The sequence below is a fragment of the Argentina silus genome, assembly GCF_951799395.1.
Source record: "Argentina silus genome assembly, chromosome: X".
NCBI lineage: Eukaryota > Metazoa > Chordata > Actinopteri > Argentiniformes > Argentinidae > Argentina > Argentina silus.
Window position 1 is genome coordinate 21910594 of NC_139653.1, and position 19987 is coordinate 21930580.

The window sequence follows — 19987 nt, forward strand, 5'->3', positions numbered from 1 at the left end:
TGGCATTTCTTAGCAAATCCAAGTGACCCAGAAACTATAGTTTTTTTAGTTTTTTTTCGCTACAAATTTCATGCCAGAGTAAGTTTGGCAGTTGCAAATAATCAAACTACCATTTCTCACTCATTACTGGTCCCCCACATTCAGACCAACACTGGCCTAGTAACAATGTGAACTTTTTATAGCCATACAATACCGGAGCTGGCCCAAAGGCAAAGTTCCAACTCTCACCCAGAACTGGTCCCCCACCTTTCAACCAAAAATGCCCCAGTAACCACAGGAACATATCAGGGCCACATTTATTATACCCGGGCTGGCCCACAGCAAATTGCCAACTCACCCAGGGCTGACCAGGTCAGGCCCGTATAATACTTGCCATTTATGGCACACAATTGTCTGCTGACTGGGACAGAAAGTTGCAAACCCATCAGTGACACATTTGTGTGATGTTTCCAGTAGCTCCTTTTACTGCAGACAGATCAGATTTGTGATTCACATGTGGTTAATGCATCCCAGCACGATCACTTACAGTCTGCAAACTCCCTTCCTCTGCTGCACAGCACCCCAATGCTACCACACCTGCAGAGTAACCATAATCAAAAACAATGCCAAAAAAGGAAACTTATGGTTGGAGAGATGGGGACATGTTGACTGAATGGTCGGTAGGTGCTGATCAGCTATAGGGTGACCTATAGAGGACACTGAAGAAGTGCAGCTGAAGTGTGGATCATTACACTCTTGCCAAAAGAGGGGTCCTTCTTGATGCGCTAAATTAATCTTTATTCATATATTTTCTAAAGTCTTTCATTGGATTCTAATGTATCACTTCATAAAATGAATTTGGCTGGTCTCACTTTTTGCTTTTCTGGCTGTTATCACTTTGAGTCTAAAAGTGGGTAGCTAGATAGAGGACACATTCTCATAAGCCTTGGTTATGTTAGATTATGTTTTTTGACATAAAATCACATTTTTGATTGGGGGAATAATTACTCATAATCAACCATTCTGTTTTCAATTACATCACAGTCAGCAGAGAAATGACAGCCCAAATCTTGCCCACTGTTTGCTACTGGCAAACGGATGTGGCCCAGGTACAACCTTGTTCCCTGGGCCAGAAATGGCCCAGGCTTGGCCTATTAGGCAAAGGCCCAGACTTGGCCTATTTGTGACAATGGATATTGTGCCCCTATCATCAATCAAACACACATAGGCTACTGTAGCCTACATTCAAACACAGGTGGAGAAAATATGGTGGTTCTAATAGACTAAAAGTAACATAAATGAGTAAAATAAATGTAATAAGCCTACATTTTGAAATACGGGCAATGAAGGGTACGTGTCTGTTCCTCATAGGCTGAGTGCACACTGCATGGGCTTCTATTCACATGTAATCGCTTTGGTCATGCAAATAACTGTTATTGTATGTCTGACTGTCTATGTTGCTGATATCGCTATTATGGTTAAAATGAGTAAGCCATTCATAGCTGTAAGGTACATTTCATAAACCCGCCAGACACACTCCATTATCCACATGATTACGCTCACTTTTGTTATTGTTATCAACATCACTGGCCTTTACGCAGACACACATATTGTACCCTGCATACACAAATGGGAGGAGATACCATAAGATGCTAATTGAAAACATTTTTTACCTGGCTGTAAAACTTCTAAAAGTGCAGCTTTCAGTTATGAATCTCATATTTTGTCACTTCCATGTGCCCACACCAGTTTTTGTGGTTCCAGTGTTCTAAATTCTTCACCCAACTGACAACACCGTCATTTATTTTTTTTAAATCCCAAAAGTGCCAAGCAACTACAGTAACTTATTTGGGCCAATTCTCACCCAGTACTGGTCCCCTACATTCAGACCTACAGTACAGTACACTGGCTTAGTAACAATGGGAATTGTCATGCACCACATACAGTATCAGAGCTGGCTCATAAGCACATTTCCAACTGTCACCCAGTACTGGTCCCCCACATTTAAACCAAAAATGGCCCAGTAACTACAGGAACATATGAGGGCCAGATATAACATCCCAGACATGGCCCATGAGCAAAGTGCCAACATTCACCCAGTACTGGTCAACTACACACGAACCAAAGATGGCCCAGTAACTACAGGAACGAATCAGGGCCACATTTCTCATACCAGAGCTGATCCATAGCAAATTACTAACTCTCATCCAGGGCTGACCCCCCACATTCAGACCAGGTCTGGCCCATATACTACTTGCGGTTTTCAGCACTGTGCCACCACAAAGCCAGATCTGGCAATTGTCTGCTGCCTGTGATGCTGTGCTTCTTGGTGGCAGCGTTATATTCTATGGTTAGATGTAGAGAGATGATTAAAAGTTATTTATTGCTTGCATAGAGGGATGAGGAGTTTGTCCTTTTGGCCCCTTTTGGCCCGGTATCTACTGTAACAGTAGATAATAAGAGTTGTGTTTGGACAGAGGCTTTATGTGAGAATATCAGGCTGTTTGCCCCTGTCCTCTCACATTGACAATGCCCCCCTTTAATCCTGAAAGAACCATCAACCACTGTAATTATCCAGTATGAACTGTTAAATGTTAAATGCAGTGTCTGGCTTCTCCTCTCTAAAGTAACGTTGGATGGTGGAAGATTCACTGAACTGAGTTTATTAGAAAGAGTAAGCGAGAGATGGGGATGCTTCATTACAGAATATTGAATTGGAAGCAATTCTCCGGATCTAATGGTGGGGAAAACACTTTGATGTGTATCTAAGGGGCTTCAATCTTATCATGTCACACTGATGTTGTGTGATGTTTTTGGCAGATGTCAGTACAATCACCTTTTTAGTCCACTGATTTTCTGTATTGTCTGTATGTCTGTAGATTAAACAAAGTGGATAATGGTGTGTGTGTGTGTGTGTGTGTGTGTGTGTGTGTGTGTGTGTGTGTGTGTTTGTGTGTGTGTGTGTGTGTGTGTGTGTGTTTGTGTGTGTGTGTGTGTGTGTGTGTGTGTGTGTGTGTGTGTGTGTGTGTGTGTGTGTGTGTGTGTGTGTGTGTGTGTGTGTGTGTATATGAGTGTGTCTCTCCCTCATGCTATATTAATGTGAATTCCCTGCTCCTTTCCAGCCAAACATAATCTTAGTATGTGGTCAAATATATTCCACTGACACTTAGTAGAGCTATTTAAATCCAAGTGCATGAATAATCAATAAGGCGACCATAATCCTTTTTTTTAAATGGGAAATTGATCTGCTAACAACTGTATCCAAATTATAGTAATTGGCATTCACCAGATTACTCCTGTGTCAGCTAAAAGCCTCTTTCAGACTGGAGTTGGTGAATGTGGGAATCATTCTGTCACCATGACAACACCCATTTCATTGGTTGTACTGTCCGAGTGAGTGACCAATAACCAACATGAGAACAGCTCAGAGCATGTGTAGAAGGCCCCAATCCAGTGAGGGAAAAACATGTCAAGGAAAACTTCCTGGAAATAATGGATATCTGATATCTGTTTTAAGGTGTCTCTGTAGGCATCTGTCCTGACATCTCAGCGCATATTTGTTGGCATCCCTCTGGATTGGCAGTACTATAGTTCCATAGAGTGATATCCAATGGTTCACCTCCTTTTTTCTAAATCAGTAGTCTTTGTTTTGGGGAGGGTTAGGGGGGGGTGTAAAATATAAAGCCTCTCAGCTGATGATTGAATTCCATTATCACTGAGCCGTAGAGTGAACCAGTCCTCTCAAACTGCCTTACACAGTAAGACCTCTGCACTGCACACACCCCTCCATTTCCCCCAGCTGACACTCTGTTTTAAAACACTGACACTTAATTATGTTATCCCTCTATAAACCAACTATAGCAACACATTATTAGAATGTATGCTTGGAGTGGAGGATAAAATTCAGTATTTTGAGGGGTTGAAAGGGTTGTACTGTAAAGGGCAGGTCAGCAGCCCTCCCTGATGGAAGAACAGTAAAAATCGAAAATGGCTTTTGATGATGTTTATTCATGCTGCTGCCTTATGTTCAACCTCTGTTATCAGAGCCACTCCAGATACATCAAAGAAAACCAATACAAAATGCAAAGAAGGCAATCATATCCCCTCCCTTATTCCCACTTCAATTGATAATGACACTATTCCTATTACAGTTTGTGATAGTAGCAGTTACACAGTACAGTAAAGCTTAAACATGTTAAATATGCTGTAAATGTTGGTACGATGTTAAAGGGATTGTTCAGCCTATTTTTATGTTTAGGTGAAATATCATCATTGTTGAAATTACATGCCACAATCTCCTCAGATAAACTAATAACCATTATTAATGGTTATTATTTATATTAATTATTATACAATTAACATTTGCAAATATCATAGTATTGTGTTTATTAAAATAAAGGGATTTATATTCTAAAATCTCTCCCTAAACCATGGATTTACCAGGTTTAAGCTGATACGCAATTTCACTGACCCCTAGTGGAAAGTGAGGTGACTTTTGAAGTACATTGCAATTAAGATCAAGGTTAAACTTAAGTGTGCTCTAAACCACAGACCTGTGAACACAGCAATCACGTTTAACACTAAAGGTCCACAGACACATGTGACACATTATATTAATATAACTGTCCCTCTCCTTCTCTGACTTTTCCTAAATGTCTGTTTTTAACATAATAGTGCTTTATTGGGATAGAGGCTGTAGAGATTGACAGGAAGGATGGATGAGAGATAGGAGGGATGACATGCAAGATACAGTTGGCAGGGTTTTAATAGGTACACACCGTCATTTTAGTGGGGTACTAAGTCCCGCCGCTGCAGTAATTTCATGGTGTGAAGTGCTGCCGAAAGCCACCACAAGGTGGTGATAGTGAAGGATGTTTGAAACGAGAATGGTTGTTGTGCCCTACAGTATTGTATGCGTCTACACTGTGTGCTACGGTTTTGGGCCGTACTGTAGCCTCGGTAGTCTGGTCGGGCGGGAAGTAGTCGTTGAATGACACAGTACACAATCAAGCAAGCTGATGTAGACATTCGCAATCGCTTTCTTGATCATTTCAGATTAACAATCAAAGCATAGCGTTTGAGGTACCTTTCTCAAAACAACCTGTATCTAGTTGTTTGTTTTGTGAGTGCGCTGTGGAGTGTATGTGTGTGTCTCTGTCCTGATATATTTGAGAGATATGCATGCTACAGCTGAGCCACGTGTCAGTGTATGTAAAATAACAGTGTGGTCAGCTCAATGCTCACATTTGATAAATGTTTATAGATTGAAGGCATCAGACATATTGTAACAGTGAGAGATACAGAGGGGAGTAGTAGTAGTAAGTTGAAGTTTTATTTTTTTATTTAAGGTCGTACATACTGTAAGGCATACAATGCAATGTGTCCTTGGTAAATGCAACAACTCATTAATCCTGTTCTTGACGCTTTTGTGATCTCCGTCAGGGAACTGCCATGAATGACAGAATTTGTTATTCTAATGATTCTTTGCATGGTATTGATCTAAGTCAATGATTACACTGTTACACTAACTTCAACAAATGGACGTCTCAGGACTTCACTCTGGGTACTTTGGTAATGAGGGCTTCTCGTGTTAAGCATCTGTGAGTTTAAACTCTGTGCAATGTCTCTGTTGGGTTTAGACAGCATGACTATGCTAAGATAGCTGTCAGAGCAATAGCCCCATGATGTTGATCTCATGGATGGTCAGTCCTTGCATCCATAGCTCTGTCTATGAAATTGAGAGTGGTTACATTTCTCCAGCCCCATCCTTCAGCTTTCTCCCAAAAAAGGTGGCGGGGAGCCCATTTTGTTGTTGTTTGAATTACAGATTGCACCTTTAATTGCTTTATTTACAGTACGTTTTCCTGGGCCCTCTCACCTGCCAATCAGCCTGATCCTGAGATACAGTATACAGAGATGAAGGATACAAAGAAAATCCCCTCATAGTCAAGAGAACAAAACTATGTTGTAGCCTGAGTATAAAACATTTGGAAGAGTCAGGCCTGCAACAAAGGTCAAGGCACTCCTTTTGTCAAGAAACAATAACATTCCTTTATTTAAGTTGTCTTACCACCACATCAAAGTCATGTTGAACACTTTGAAGAGCAGCTTCATGATTGTCACTAGATAGACGCATGCCTCTCAATGACTGACGGGCAATAATTTGTTATGAGAACAGATGCGGCAGCAATCTATTTGAAGATGTTGATTCAGACACACAGTCAAGAGTTAGGCTCCTTGGTTTGGTACAGTTCATGTTTCATTTGGATTCCTGACTGATTGTTATGCTGCTAGAACAACGCATCTGTCTGTTTTGAGGCCGGCACTGTGTTGTGTTTACCCTCTAAGCACCACATGTTTCAGCTCTGCACACAATGTAGTAATGTAATGTATGTAATGTAAACATCCCTCCAAGGCTCCTTGACCTTGTGTCTGGGCATCCATGATGACTCAGAACATAGCCCACCTCGCTCCCTCAGATTGTTGTTTATGAGAAAGCCAATTAAATAATCATATAAAAAAGAGAGGGTACTCAGAGAAGCTTTTGTGTTTGGACTGATGATCCCCTCTGCTTTGATTTGTTGAGATCCCTGTTCCTATGCCCAGTATTCAATGTTTGTTAAATCACATAAGTTGTGATTTAACAATGATTTGGGGAAATATAAGACAGCAGATTTTCGAACCCCTCTACCAGTCCGAGGGTGACATGGTCCAGCCAACTACTGTAGGATCCAGGACCCACTAGTCCTGTTATGATGACATATTTTGTTTTTTACAATCAACTTTAAGCATGGTGATTGCAGGCTTCCTCACAGAGCTTGCATTTAAATTCAATTTTGGCTGAATTCCTTAATGCACTGTAAGTCATTATGTGCTTTGTTGATTCTTAAGCGCAAAGATAATTGCCATGGGCAGCATGAAAGCGGTTTGATTATTGTCTACTGGCTCTTGTGAATTCTAATAGATCTAATTGAGGCTCCCTAATCCATCATCTTGGGCTCACATCTCTTTGGTTTCAACTGTGTTATATAATGTGCTGCTGGATGATGGGGAGCACTCAAGAGTGACTTCATCATGAAAATGGCCTAGAAAATGCATAACCTATTTGGTTGCATAAAAATACTTGACTCATTGTCATTATAATTCTATTGATTCCGTTTGAATAAACCAGCTTCCATTCCATTATATCTTTACTGGATACGTATCTGTGATCTCTACTAAAATTCAGTGTTTGATAAGACAACATTACTAATTTAGGTGTCAATTGATTTATTCTAGTTGGGCAATGATTTTCTGGTTTTACAAAGCATCCTAGAGGTTAGCTCAGTATACGGGTCTTTCTCTTGGATATAACCGTTTTCCTTCACATAATTTCCAGATTTGTGAAAGGAATATATTTGCTGCAAAAACGGGCTATCGTTGACGTTTGCGTTTCCCTTCGGTAGTTCCTTCTTCAGTGCTAAGAATATGTTAGTGAACACACTCTAAAATGTTATCACACATTCTGTACAGTGGATGTTTGAAGGGGACATTTGATGTCCTTCCCAATCTACCCAACCACATCGAGAAGCCCCTGCTAGTGCACTCCTCTCTCTCAGCCTATACAGCTCAAAATAATATGGAAATGGGGAAGGATTTTCTCACTTATATGAAGGGCGAAGGGTGTTCCTCAATGTTAGTTGTTTCGGCACAAATACACAAAGTGTCAGTGAGGGGTGAAAGTGTGTGTCTGGCATACTAGGGTGTTATTGATGATGTAGAGATGGCCATACTAGGGTATGTGTTATTGATGATGTAGAGATGGCCATACTAGGGTATGTGTTATTGATGATGTAGAGATGGCCATACTAGGGTATGTGTTATTGATGATGTAGAGATGGCCATACTCTTTAGAATTACAGGATTAATCCTATGTCTTGACTTTTGCGATAGGAACAGCAGACCAAAACAGCCTCCACTATAGCGTGGCAGCTTGTTTTGCTCAAAAGTGGTTTCACTCTTAATAGGACAGGGAAGCAGAGAAGTCACACTCTGTTGCAATGATAGCGTAGGCAAAAGCAATGCATATTCAGTGGCTGTATACATCCCCTCTTCGAACCTTTGGTGTTATGTAAGTGCCCTAAGCTGCATCCTCATGAGGTGATTTTATGCATTATTCAGGATGATTAAGTTCAAGAGTTACACTAGACACACACTCCACAAGTGGAACCCTCCCCTTATCATGCTGGGTAATTACCCCATGTACAATATACCTAGATTTGCTCTTAGTAGCTAAATGTCACATAATTCTCTGTAAGCACACATTATATGTAGCCGAACTGACATGAGGATATGAGGACAATAAAACAATCCCTTTCTGATTCTGATCATGTCTGGCAGCATATCCTCATGTTGTTTGTTGGGTTATGGTATGGTAGTGTTTAAAGCACCTGTGATGGCATTAAGACATGATTCACTATTCCATGGTGGGTGTTCTGATTGGTAGAAACAAGTCATTATAGTGTCAGGCATGTATTTATGTTTTCAGAAGGAATTGTATGGAGAAACACATGAAGGCATTGAAAAGCCTGCCCCTTTTACAACAATATACAATATGAGCAGAGTAAACAGGTGAAGAAATAGAGGATAATCATTATTTCAGCCTAATGCAGATGAAATTAAATTCTTTAGATTTCAATTAGTGTTTGGTGTAATGGGCAGGGAGAAGAATTATTACAATAGTACTATGCATAGCTGGACAGAGTGTATTCAGAATGTACTCTTGCACATACAGAGAGAGGAGTGTTTTACCATATGAGTGTTCTTTTTTTAGCAACAGCTAGTTATAAGAGGATGTACAGTCATAATGGATTGCAGACAATATCCAGTGTGGCATGCATGCTAGAGTGCAGCCAGTAGCCCCTCGGTGACCCATGCAAAGAGAGACTGGCTTGTATCCACAGTTCACAGGGCTGCTATTGATCTGCCTTCACTGCAGATCTAAATGGAGCTCTATGAACACGGCTCCACTTAGAAACAGATGATTTACTAGGATCAGTCTCTGTTTCCAACAACTTGGACAAAAATTACAACAAGTACATTCAGTGTCAGAGGGGGATTTATCAGAAGAAGAGTAGCATGTCATTACTGGATTTGCTAGATGTATTTGCTAATTCCATTTAAAAGTGTAATTTTTGTTAGAGATCAGAAACACGTTATCTACAGGAAATACACCTATAGTTTACATGTAACTTTGAATTTGGAATGTTTCATAGTTATTATGTAACTTCTAAGACCTGGTCTGTTTGAGGACTAAACTGTCACCCCCCCCACCCAACTGGGCTCAGGACCTTTCATCAGCCCAATCCTCTAGAATTTAAAGCACTCTAGCTGTTGCTTGTTATCATACCAGTAATCAACTCTCCCTTCCCCACAAAAAACAGAGAATGTTGGTAATCTATCAACATGGTTTATACTTCAACTAAGATTGAGATGTTTCTGTCTCTAGCATGAAGCCCTATAGAAGATAATTGTATGCATATGTGTCTGTATCTTGTGTGAGCAATGTAGACACACTGATATGCTGGAGTCGACTGTCAGGGAGGATGAAAGCAAGAAATGCTACAACAGGGGAAAATAACTTGAGGATGAATTACCTGCCACAGGTTTTCAAGTCATGCTTTCACACGCTCATACAGAGTTCTGTTCTGTTTATTACAAGGTGCATGTGTGTATAATACAGTGCCTTTAGTAGAAATTCACCGCTCTGGACTTTTTCCACATTTTGTTGTGTTACAACCTGGCTTTAAAAAAGATATCATTTATGCTTTTTGCCACTGATCTACACAAAATACCACAAGGCACTGTATATGCATTGAAAAACAGAGGGCAATCATAAATAACCATCTCCTTAACACAGGAACACATTGAAGGCATTCTAAGATATTTTCATTTCTTCATACGAGCTGCCAATAACAACCTTTAGCCATATCCTCAAGATTAGATCAGGTTCTGTAATTCATTGGTCTTTGTTGGTTTTAGCACACCAGTTCCCATACAATTGCTTTGCAGCTGTCCAATCAGTACCTTCTAACACATTTTGGCTAATGGATAGTTTAGTGTAATTTCCATATATTTTTCATACGTCTGCTAAAATATGCTTTTTCCTCCCCTTGTAAATAAGCATGGCTTTTTGTTGAATTTTAAAAGAGTGGAAACAAACTTAGAGCTCCTCAAATTGATCAAATTGTCTCACTTTGGTTCCTTCTGTAGTTCAACTCAAGTAGCCCTTTCCTCCAGTGGTCTTCTTTGTGTAATTTAGAGACACTGTTTACATATCCTTCATGTGATATTCCTCTCGAGAAATACAGTGTGAAAAATGAAACATGAATTTCACCTTATTTTTTTATTTTTTTTATAAATATGTATTTGACGTATGTGTTGAGGATATGAGTTGAGACATAGGTTTTGGTGAGATAAGAACTGTTTAAACTTTCATGAATTCACTGCTGGTCTGGTTTTTGGTGCTGGCCCACACTCTTAATTGGCATGTTGCTGTTCTTGTAGTGTAGAGCTTCATGAATTATGTATGGAAAACAACTTGGCATGTGCCCCATTATAACCACATTGTGGTATGCAATTCTCAGCCTGCTATTCTGGAAAAAGACAAGACAGCTCCAGTCTAATTACAGTCCAGCCTTGCTAGGGAAACATGCAAATAGAAAACCTCTTGTTTCATACAAAGAATATTTTTAAAGAAAACACTTTACCCTCTAAAACAATGCCCTCTAAAACCATCCACTTGCCTCATTTTATTGTAGTTATGAGAAAAGACATTAGCTCCATATATTGGACTACCTGACCTATGGACACATGACTAATGTTACTTGAAAGCAGTTTGAAACGTAGCTTGAGTTTCAGGTTTTATATTAAGCTGGTAGTAATGGTCAGGTTAAGGGCAAGAGGAGAGTTGTCTTTGCTATTGGAAGTGTACATTGCATTCAGCACTGCTATTTTTCCCTTCCCTCAACTCAAACAAACTGGCGCAGAATTTTCACTATATATATTTAACAGTGTTTAATATTTCAGTGCACAGATATGGGTATTTGATGTGTGAAAATTCTAAATTAATGAGTCATAGCATATCAATCTTTAATAGGGTATAAAGATGAGATTTATTTATCTCAAACAGTAAACCTATTGAATTAATTATAATGACTGATTTGAACATTATTTGTATTTTTCAATAAACAGACAACCTGTCCTACAGTAAATTCCTCTCACATATTAGTAAATATAGTTCTATGATGTTTGAGACGCCTGTTGCTTGATAAGAAACAAAAGGTGCAGTGTTCCTGGTCAGCTGTCAACCCCACTTTTTCAGATACATTGAAATGCAGTGTGCACTGTAGAGAATTATTCTTATTGACAGAAAATTATGCAATAGCTACACAAAACCCATATTGATCTCCTCCTTTAACCTCTCTCTCTCTCTCTCTCTCTCTCTCTCTCTCTCTCTCTCTCTCTCTCTCTCTCTCTCTCTCTCTCTCTCTCTCTCTATACTAAAGTCAGGTAGATTCTGGCTAGACAGTGACATTTTCTAAACAGTTGTCTAAACAGGCCTGTTTATTATCAGTAATATACCCCAACCAAGGTTAAAGAGGCCAGAAGGAGTTGGAGAGAGTGGGAACACTATTTCTCTTTCAAATCAATGCTTACATTCTCTTATTTTCCTGTCATCACATATGATTCAATTAAAGAGACCTGCATTCCTCAGTCTGGCTGGCCCAGACAAGAGTAGCAATGATTGACAGGCACACACACATTACTATGCACAGGGAGGGAGAGCACAGGGAAGATATGAATATTTTAATAGATAGCATAAAAGAATCTTGTAATTGATTTTCTATCTTGGCTGCTATTTCATTAACTGAATAAATGCATTCATTTTGGGCAGTGGACTTGTTCAAACTGTCCCCATTGTCCCATTGTGGAGACAAACTCCAATCTTGTTTGTATTTCATGATAATATGGTGGAAACAGATTCTAAACCCCTTCAGATTCATGCTGGTGGAGCGATTAGTAATATGACAGAATGTAACATGGTCTTACAGTTGTTAGATGTACTTATCTCATCAAACATTTAATTGTGAAATTTCCACGTCATGTGCACTAGTCACTACAGTTCTCCTGTGAGTGTGTGAGCTGCATTTACTGTAGAAATTAAGTGAGTGTGATGATGAAGAGATCTCAACAACCCTGTGTGTGTGTGTGTGTGTGTGTGTGTGTGTGTGTGTGTGTGTGTGTGTGTGTGTGTGTGTGTGTGTGTGTGTGTGTGTGTGTGTGTGTGTGTGTGTGTGTGTGTGTTTTCTCTCCCAAACAGATGTGATCCACACTGTGGGCCCTGTAGCCAGAGGCCATGTGAGCAGTACCGAGTCCAGTGACCTCACCGCCTGCTACCAGAACTGCCTCAAGCTGGTGAAGGAGAACGGCTTACGCACTGTGGTGAGTACAGCATCCCTCTGAACAGCTGAGAAAAAAAACGAATTTAATATACAGTACTTTGGTGAAAATGTAAAGAACCAAAGGTCGCCATTTTCAGAAGTTTAAGTGAATTTGCAGACGTCATAAAAAGAGAAGGATTAACTCAGCTTAAAACTTCTGAACACAAAAGCCAATTAGAACATAGTCGGCAAGTTGGTGTTGTTTCAAGTTACTCAAATTAAGCCTTTGTTTGAATGCAATTCAGATTGGTTTATCATGTTAATAGCAAATGAAAGAGAAGTCTGTATCTCCACTGCTCCATATTGAATCCTGCTAATAGTAACCTATTCATTGAGCTCAGGAAACCATTACCTCTCTCTTACGATATGAAATTAGTTTGTGATTTGTCTTTAAGGGGACAAATTATTTGGCAAATTATTTGTCATTTCAAGGCTATGAGGTCTGATATGTGTTTGTGAGGTGCTACTGTACCTGTTAATAATCCTCACACTTATAACTGTGAACTTCAGTAGTTTAGTCACCCTAACTACTGCAGCATGAGGCTTAGTGCAGTTGGCTGTCCAGAGGCTCTGGCTGAGACCATGCCCACAAGCTCTACTCACTCACACACTGTCCCAGTTACTGGCCCATTCTCTCTGCTACATAGTCTTGTCCACATGTCATATGGATTTGCCCTATCCAGGGAGGACAAACAAATCAGCACCACATCAAACACCCACAAATTACATTCCCACCAGCCAATAGCCCTCCAGCCTCATTAGGAGACAATCAATGGAAGAACTACTAGCAGAGTATGGTTATAAGATGAATGTCAGTTTCAATATGCATAAGTGTGAACATTTTCGGTTTCAATGACACACACATCACACACGGTGTGTGTATTATTTAGGCATGAACACCAATGACTAAAAGCATTGATGAATAAAACATGATGGGAGTGAATTTAGGTGTCATTTTCATGTAACTCAACTGGAGCAGTTGGAACTTGAAACATGGCTCTCCATGGACCTCTATGGGGAACACATGGGGTAGTGTGTGGGACAGCCTGGGGCTGAACAGTGAGAGGGAATGCCTACTGATGTGTGTTGGGCCTATTTGGTCTTAATAGGGGAAGTATAGGAAAGAGCCGTAACAATCATGTTTTTTTTTTTTTCTTTCATCCACAAATGTTTCAGTCCTTGTTTTGTTTCATGCACATTCCAGAGATTTATTTGGTTTATCTCTTAATTTATTTATCCAATAATCCATGTATTTATAAGAAACAGAGTTGTGTTTTCACTGGGAGGTAGCTGAATCATGTCTAATGTATTTATACAGCTGCTCCACATTGAGCTGGCCCTTGGTGAAAACAGTGGTGCTCTGTGATTGACTGGCCTTGTAGGATGAGCCCAATCATTACATTATCTTACCCACAGTTCATTTGGCCTTGCTACAACAAGGACAACACAAAGGCTTTTTAGAAGCAATAAAAGGAATGACTGTTTTTTCCCTCATGTCTCTATTTCCATGATGGCCTTCATTCTGTTTCCTCATCCACTCTGACTCCGATATGGAGGGAAAATAGTCAAATAACTTTGGTTCCAGGCCCTCAGCTCTCAAGCTACACTGGATCCAAGTTCTTTGTTGGTTCAGACAAACAATAGTCCCAGGTTCTTGGTTAGCCAATCAGCGCTAAGCTCATTTGAAGGGGTGTTCTGTATGTTCTGCAGTGGGAGATCTGCAGGCTAAACCAGAGAGGGCGAGGCCACTACAGATGAGCACCCCGCCAGTCAGGCCTACTGAGGGGAGGGGAGAGGACGGGAGGGGGGCTCTTTTTGGAAATGCTCGACGGACAGCTCTCTAATGGGGATTCCAGAGCATTACAAAGGGATAGAAGTCAGAACAAAATGTAACACAAAATAAACTTGAGCATAAAAGATTAAAACGAGCTGGTCTTGGCATCTAATCTCTGTATTTTAGAACCCCAAACCACCCTTCAGGCTAAGAAAGCCATAGACACGTGCTGTACTCTTATAACAACATGGACACTGCAGCCAGCCACCACACTGACAAAAAACCACGGTTGCCTCTGTAGACTTATGAAGTATTTCAACTTCAGCTGCAATGCTCATATTGGTGTAAAACACAATTATCAGAAATCCAAAGTAATATGTTGCTTTTTAAGTCATTTTTTTGCATACATTATATTTGCATATAAAATATAAATGCTGATGCAATGCTGTCAAGACTAATTTGGCATAAAAATAATGGCAAAGTTGAAACCATATGTTTGCTGTGTCACCGGCGGTCTGCAGGGTGCGCTGTGTGTGAGGAGCTGTTGGCTCAGATCATTGCAGAGGGATGGCCTTCAGATGAAAAATGACGAACACCCTGAGCCAAGAAACCCACTGTTTAACCCCCAGACTGCAGCTGAAAGCTTTCTGGAGCAGTAGAGGCTTTAACTCTCTCACTCTGTCTCTGTCTCTGTCCAATCTGTGTCAGATGGCTGAATGGTTGCTCCTCAACTCAACGGGAAAGAGGGAAGTCAGGTGCTTGTGGAGTTATGCAGCAACGAGTGTTTATATGAAAACCCCTGAATTCTGTATTTGTGGGTATGCGTGTTTATGTGTACATGACAGCATGCATGCGTGTGTGCATGCACACCTGACTGTGTGGCTGTGTGGGTGTGTGCATTTCATATCTGTTCCCCTAGGACCTGCTTATTTATCCAATACCCAACCTTTAAATTGTATACATTATGTAAGATGTGTATCTTGTATATTCTTAAAAAAAAAAAAGTGTTTCTGTGTGTGTGTTTGTGTTTGTTTGTGTTTGCCCGTGTTGGTCACACTCTTTGCTCTTATTTGCTGGACTCATAGGACACTTTGGCTCCAGTACTTTTTTCTCCAGGTGAGAGAGCCCCCGAGGCTCATCACAACACTGAGTGGCTGTGGCCCATGCCCAGGATGCCTGCATCGCCAATGGGGCTCCAGAACATCAGGCAGGGGAATAGTGGGAATGCAGGCCTGTGCCTGTGCAGCCACAGACTGTTCTCAGCCTCCTGGAAAGAAGAGGGGCTGAGAGGCTGCTATGATAAGGACACTGGGAATCTAGCCCCTCTCTGCTTAGGACTTTATAGTGTATTGTTTGTTGCAAAAGATTCTCAGGTGAGAAGCATTGAAGAGAAATATAGCCCAGGCTTGACGGAATCAGATTGGAGATGAATTGTGATAATAATACTGTCTGGCTGGTCGATGGGAGAGGACCTGCTCCAGCAGACTGTCAATATTTGCCTGAGCCAGGACACATTAAACGGTCTCATCCCAGTTCCTCTGATATATGGAGCATGGCTCTTATTATGGTCCATTTGGAAACAGCTGGACATTTTGGAAAACTCAATACTCAGCAGTGCCACACCATTGATTTGGCCAGGAAATGAATGGGGAAAGATTTTCAGCGATGGTGTTGATGAGTTAAGGTCCTACCCTGGGGTATAGTGAGACTGATTGGATCTCTACTGTAAGCTTGAAGAGGTGATATTAACTGTTGGCTGAGACCTGCCATTCACACTGTGCTGACTGAGAATAATTGCTGGGCTCTTCGGCTAGATTTTTACTGTCTAAGAATGAATAGGCTCTCCATTCATGCATGTGTGTCTGTCTGTCTGTCTGTGTGTGTGTGTGTGTGTGTGTGTGTGTGTGTGTGTGTGTGTGTGTGTGTGTGTGTGTGTGTGTGTGTGTGTGTGTGTGTGTGTGTGTGTGTGTGTGTGTGTATGAATTCTAGAGACACTCCACATTCGGTGTCTACAATGGATCATGTGTGTGTCATGGAAGGACAGGTTGCCCTACAGTGACATTTACATCCGGCATTGAAGTGATCACACAGAAACACCTGTGATATGGGCATGATAGGGCATGTGATATGCATGCCTACCCTGTGCCTCCGCCGGTAGATTCTCTACAGCCAGCTGAAGGATGGACGAAGGTCTGCAGGGGGCCAGCAAAACCGCTATAAGTACCACCTCAGATCCCTCCTAAAGTGATGCAACATCCAACCATCTGCACTGGATTGCCACACCTAGCGTTCCACCTGCCACCAAGCTGCCACACACTTCCAGTAGGCCACAGACAGGAGAATGCAGCAGTGTGCACAGAGACATCAACATGCTGCAGGGCCTCCCTCTCATGTGCTGACTACATCTGCCCCTCATGGGGCAAACCATGTGGGTCATGTATTGGCCTACATTGCCACACGCAATGGCATAGACGCAATCACCCACAATAACCTCTAAAAACGTTATTGGAGCAATGTCATCATCGACATCGATGGATTGCCATAAGCGAGTAAGTAAGTAAGTGTGTGTGTGTGTGTGTGTGTGTGTCTGTGTGTGTGTGTGTGTGTGTGTGTGTGTGTCTGTGTGTGTGTGTGTGTGTGTGTGTGTGTGTGTGTGTGTGTGTGTGTGTGTGTGTGTGTGTGTGTGTGTGTGTGTGTGTGCGCATGAGTGCGTGTACATGTGCGTGTGCGTGTATGGCTTAACCTCAGGGGGCTTCATCCCACAGGAGCTTTCTCCCCTGGAAGCAGCTTTGTCTGTCAGCCAGAACCTGCCAGTCACTATGAAGGGGGACACCACCATCTGGACACCATTCAGACCTCTGTGGTGTTTCATTACAGAGCCCATATTATACACCCTCAATTGGTGACCTTTAGAAAAGAGAAATAAGAATGTTTACCCAAAACATCATTATCATCTAATTTCAAATAGGCTTCCATGGCTATTTCAAAGCATTGATTTGCTTTGTTTTTGAAGTAAGTGCTCTGAGTCTTTGGGGAGCATTCTGGTGAGACAAAATAACGAGGACAATATTCTCATGGGTATGCGTGAATCTGAGATATGTCAGGAGTTTTTGTCGTTGACTAATGCTCTTGTGGGAAATTGAGCTTCCTTTTTTTAATTCGACCACAACAGGCCACAATTTGATGTTTTCCAAGAGCATCTGTCATTAAGCTATTTCTGGTGGCATGCAGTGGGCTGTCTCTGCGTTGGCAGCTGTCAGTGTGGACAGTGACAGGGCCGCAGGCTGCATTTAGTGGCCTTCTTCTCGACTCCCAGACGGCTGCAGAAGTGTTTTGTAGTCATAACACACTGGCTTACTTGGGGGATCCAGCAGGGAAACCACAAATTGCCTGGTTAGGAACATGCTGAAAGCCAAGTGGATTGGTGATGAATGGTGTAGTATGATGGGATTAGCAATCCTTCTCTGTGGGCTCTTTTTAAGGCTGCGATGAGAATTACTTTACATTTACCTTCATGCATTATTTTTGTTCATGGAAGTGCATACAAAGTCCACACCTACAGTACCAATTTGATAGAAAAAACACATTAGTGTGTTAGTTCATCAAAATGTACAGCCTATGTGTAGCCTCAGAAGATAACCCCTATTGAATATCTGTTGGCTTGTTTACCAAAGAGCAGGGGTAGTGATAGGTACAGCGTAACAAACCTGTATATCTACCAAGGAGGTCATGTAGTAGACACACTGCCAAGGTCACCAGGGTCTGACACATATTTGTTGACATTGTGTCAAACCTCCAGGACTCTTATATAGTTCTGATCTAGCCATAATTCCTCCATATCATGTTGTAAGAAGTGGTGGTGGCAAGTGACTACAAAGTGTGGATTTTATTACTATAGTGAGATGTATTGTACTTTGTCATTATTTAAGTATCTAAATGTTATTGTGTAAAATTTAATGACTCTATACTCCCACCCTACTCTATTTTTTGAGTGTCAACTCCCCAAGTGATTAATTAATTTTCATTTATGCACCGAAAAGATCGTGTGGAAACTTTTTCCCTTGCCTTTTTTCCTCTCATCTCATAAATTATTGTCCTGGAGTGTAACTGACACCCAATTTAATTATGTAATGGCTGAGCAAAGTATAAAGCCTTTATTGTGCACACACTTGGCTTCTAATCATTACAAAGCAAACTGAGCTGTAAAGTGTGATTAGAGAGTGACAGGTTTATTGCTGATTTAGTCAGTGGACAGCAGTGGGCCTCTGGTCCCCCATGACAGTTCACCTGATCGTCCGGTGAGCTAAAGGCTCTGAATAACATCATAATGACCACCCAGCTTTATCCACAATTTGGTTCTGTTTATCTGGGCACTGTAACTAACAGCTCATTGTTAGCATTTCTAACCAAAACCCAATGCAAGTCAATGGACCCTAAGTTAGCATGTTTGAAATGTCATGCTCAAATCATCTCAAAGTCAGTCTCGTTGAGTTTTAGTTAAATATGCTAACAATTGGCTGTTAGTTACAGTGCTCAGATACACAGAACCAAAGTGTTGATTGAAGTTTGGCCTCGTACATAGACACATTTCAGGGTAAGCAACCAAATATGTGATTTTGTAATTTGGGTAAACTATACCTTAAAGGTGCAGGTAGTGCTGCTGGGCAGCTAGGGGTATCTGTTCAGAAGTCTTATGGCCTGGAGGTAGAAGCTGTCTCGAAATCTGTTGGTCCGAGTAACTACAGTAGTAGTAGTATCTTTCTACAGTACCCAAAACTAGGGTTCTCTTTCAGTCAACTTGGTTCGGCATCTCACTATGGGATATGCACCCCTGCGTACACTTTTCGCTGAAACCCTATACAATCAAGCCTGGAACAGGCCGGGAGCACTTTGCAGGGCTGACCCCGCCCCAGCCAAGCACATAAAGGCAACTGCAATGTGTGGCCATTTTATTCTTTTCACTCTTCACTTGCTTATCTGCAGTGTTTTGATAGAACCTAGCTACCTAGTTTAACTGTTCCACTAGAAAGTTAACAGCCTGGGACGTTGCTTATTATTCCTCATAGGAATCCTGCAGATTCAGGCTTCACTGTTACCAAGCAAAGTTCTCTCTAGTTTGGTTCGCCAGCAACATATGGAATTAGTCACTAGCTACTTTTTGTCATGCCCTTTGGTTGCCACATGAGTTTTCGTTGGGTACACCACCACCGAAGTGCTCCCATTTTCTTTTTCTAGATAATTACTATAAACCACTACCTGGCTACTTTCTCTCGTAGTTCCTTTCAGGTTCAACTTGAGTTTGTGTGTCGGAGCTAGCTAGCATACACACAAGTAACACTGTTGACACAGCCATTTAGGGGATTTCCACTCACCTTGTGATAAGCTTCAGTAAAATCCTCCTATCCCATGCATGGTCCGATTCATTGGCTACTGTGGTGAGGTGGGTGGTTGTCAACAGGCCTATCTTCATACCAGTTTGTTTGACTTCATTCTCGTGGTAGGGGAACTTACAGTAGAGTGAAGAAGGCATATTGCTCTTGTAATTGCGGAGGCTCTGTGGGATTATCATCTTGCCTCGACATCAGACATGTGAGGACACCTTCTCTATCCTTCATTTGGTGAGCTTGCACCGAATTTTTAGGCTGGGAATATGTGACTAGAGTCAGCTTTGCGGAGAGTGTTGACCTGGAAACAGGTGAGCCCCCATTCTGTCTGTTTTGCCGACCTCGTACAGGGTAGGGTACTATCTAAA

At 41.4% G+C, this 19987-nt stretch overlaps 1 protein-coding gene across 10 annotated transcripts in view; it reads left to right on the forward strand.

Moving 5' to 3' along the window:
- The window catches only part of macrod2 (mono-ADP ribosylhydrolase 2), a 455899-nt gene that overhangs the window by 302629 nt on the left and 133283 nt on the right, over positions 1-19987 (forward strand). For all 10 annotated transcript variants that reach the window (XM_083695577.1, XM_083695580.1, XM_083695579.1 and 7 more), the window contains exon 6: positions 12341-12462. In XM_083695577.1, coding sequence (XP_083551703.1) covers positions 12341-12462 — 122 coding nt within the window. The remainder of the gene's footprint in view (positions 1-12340; positions 12463-19987) is intronic.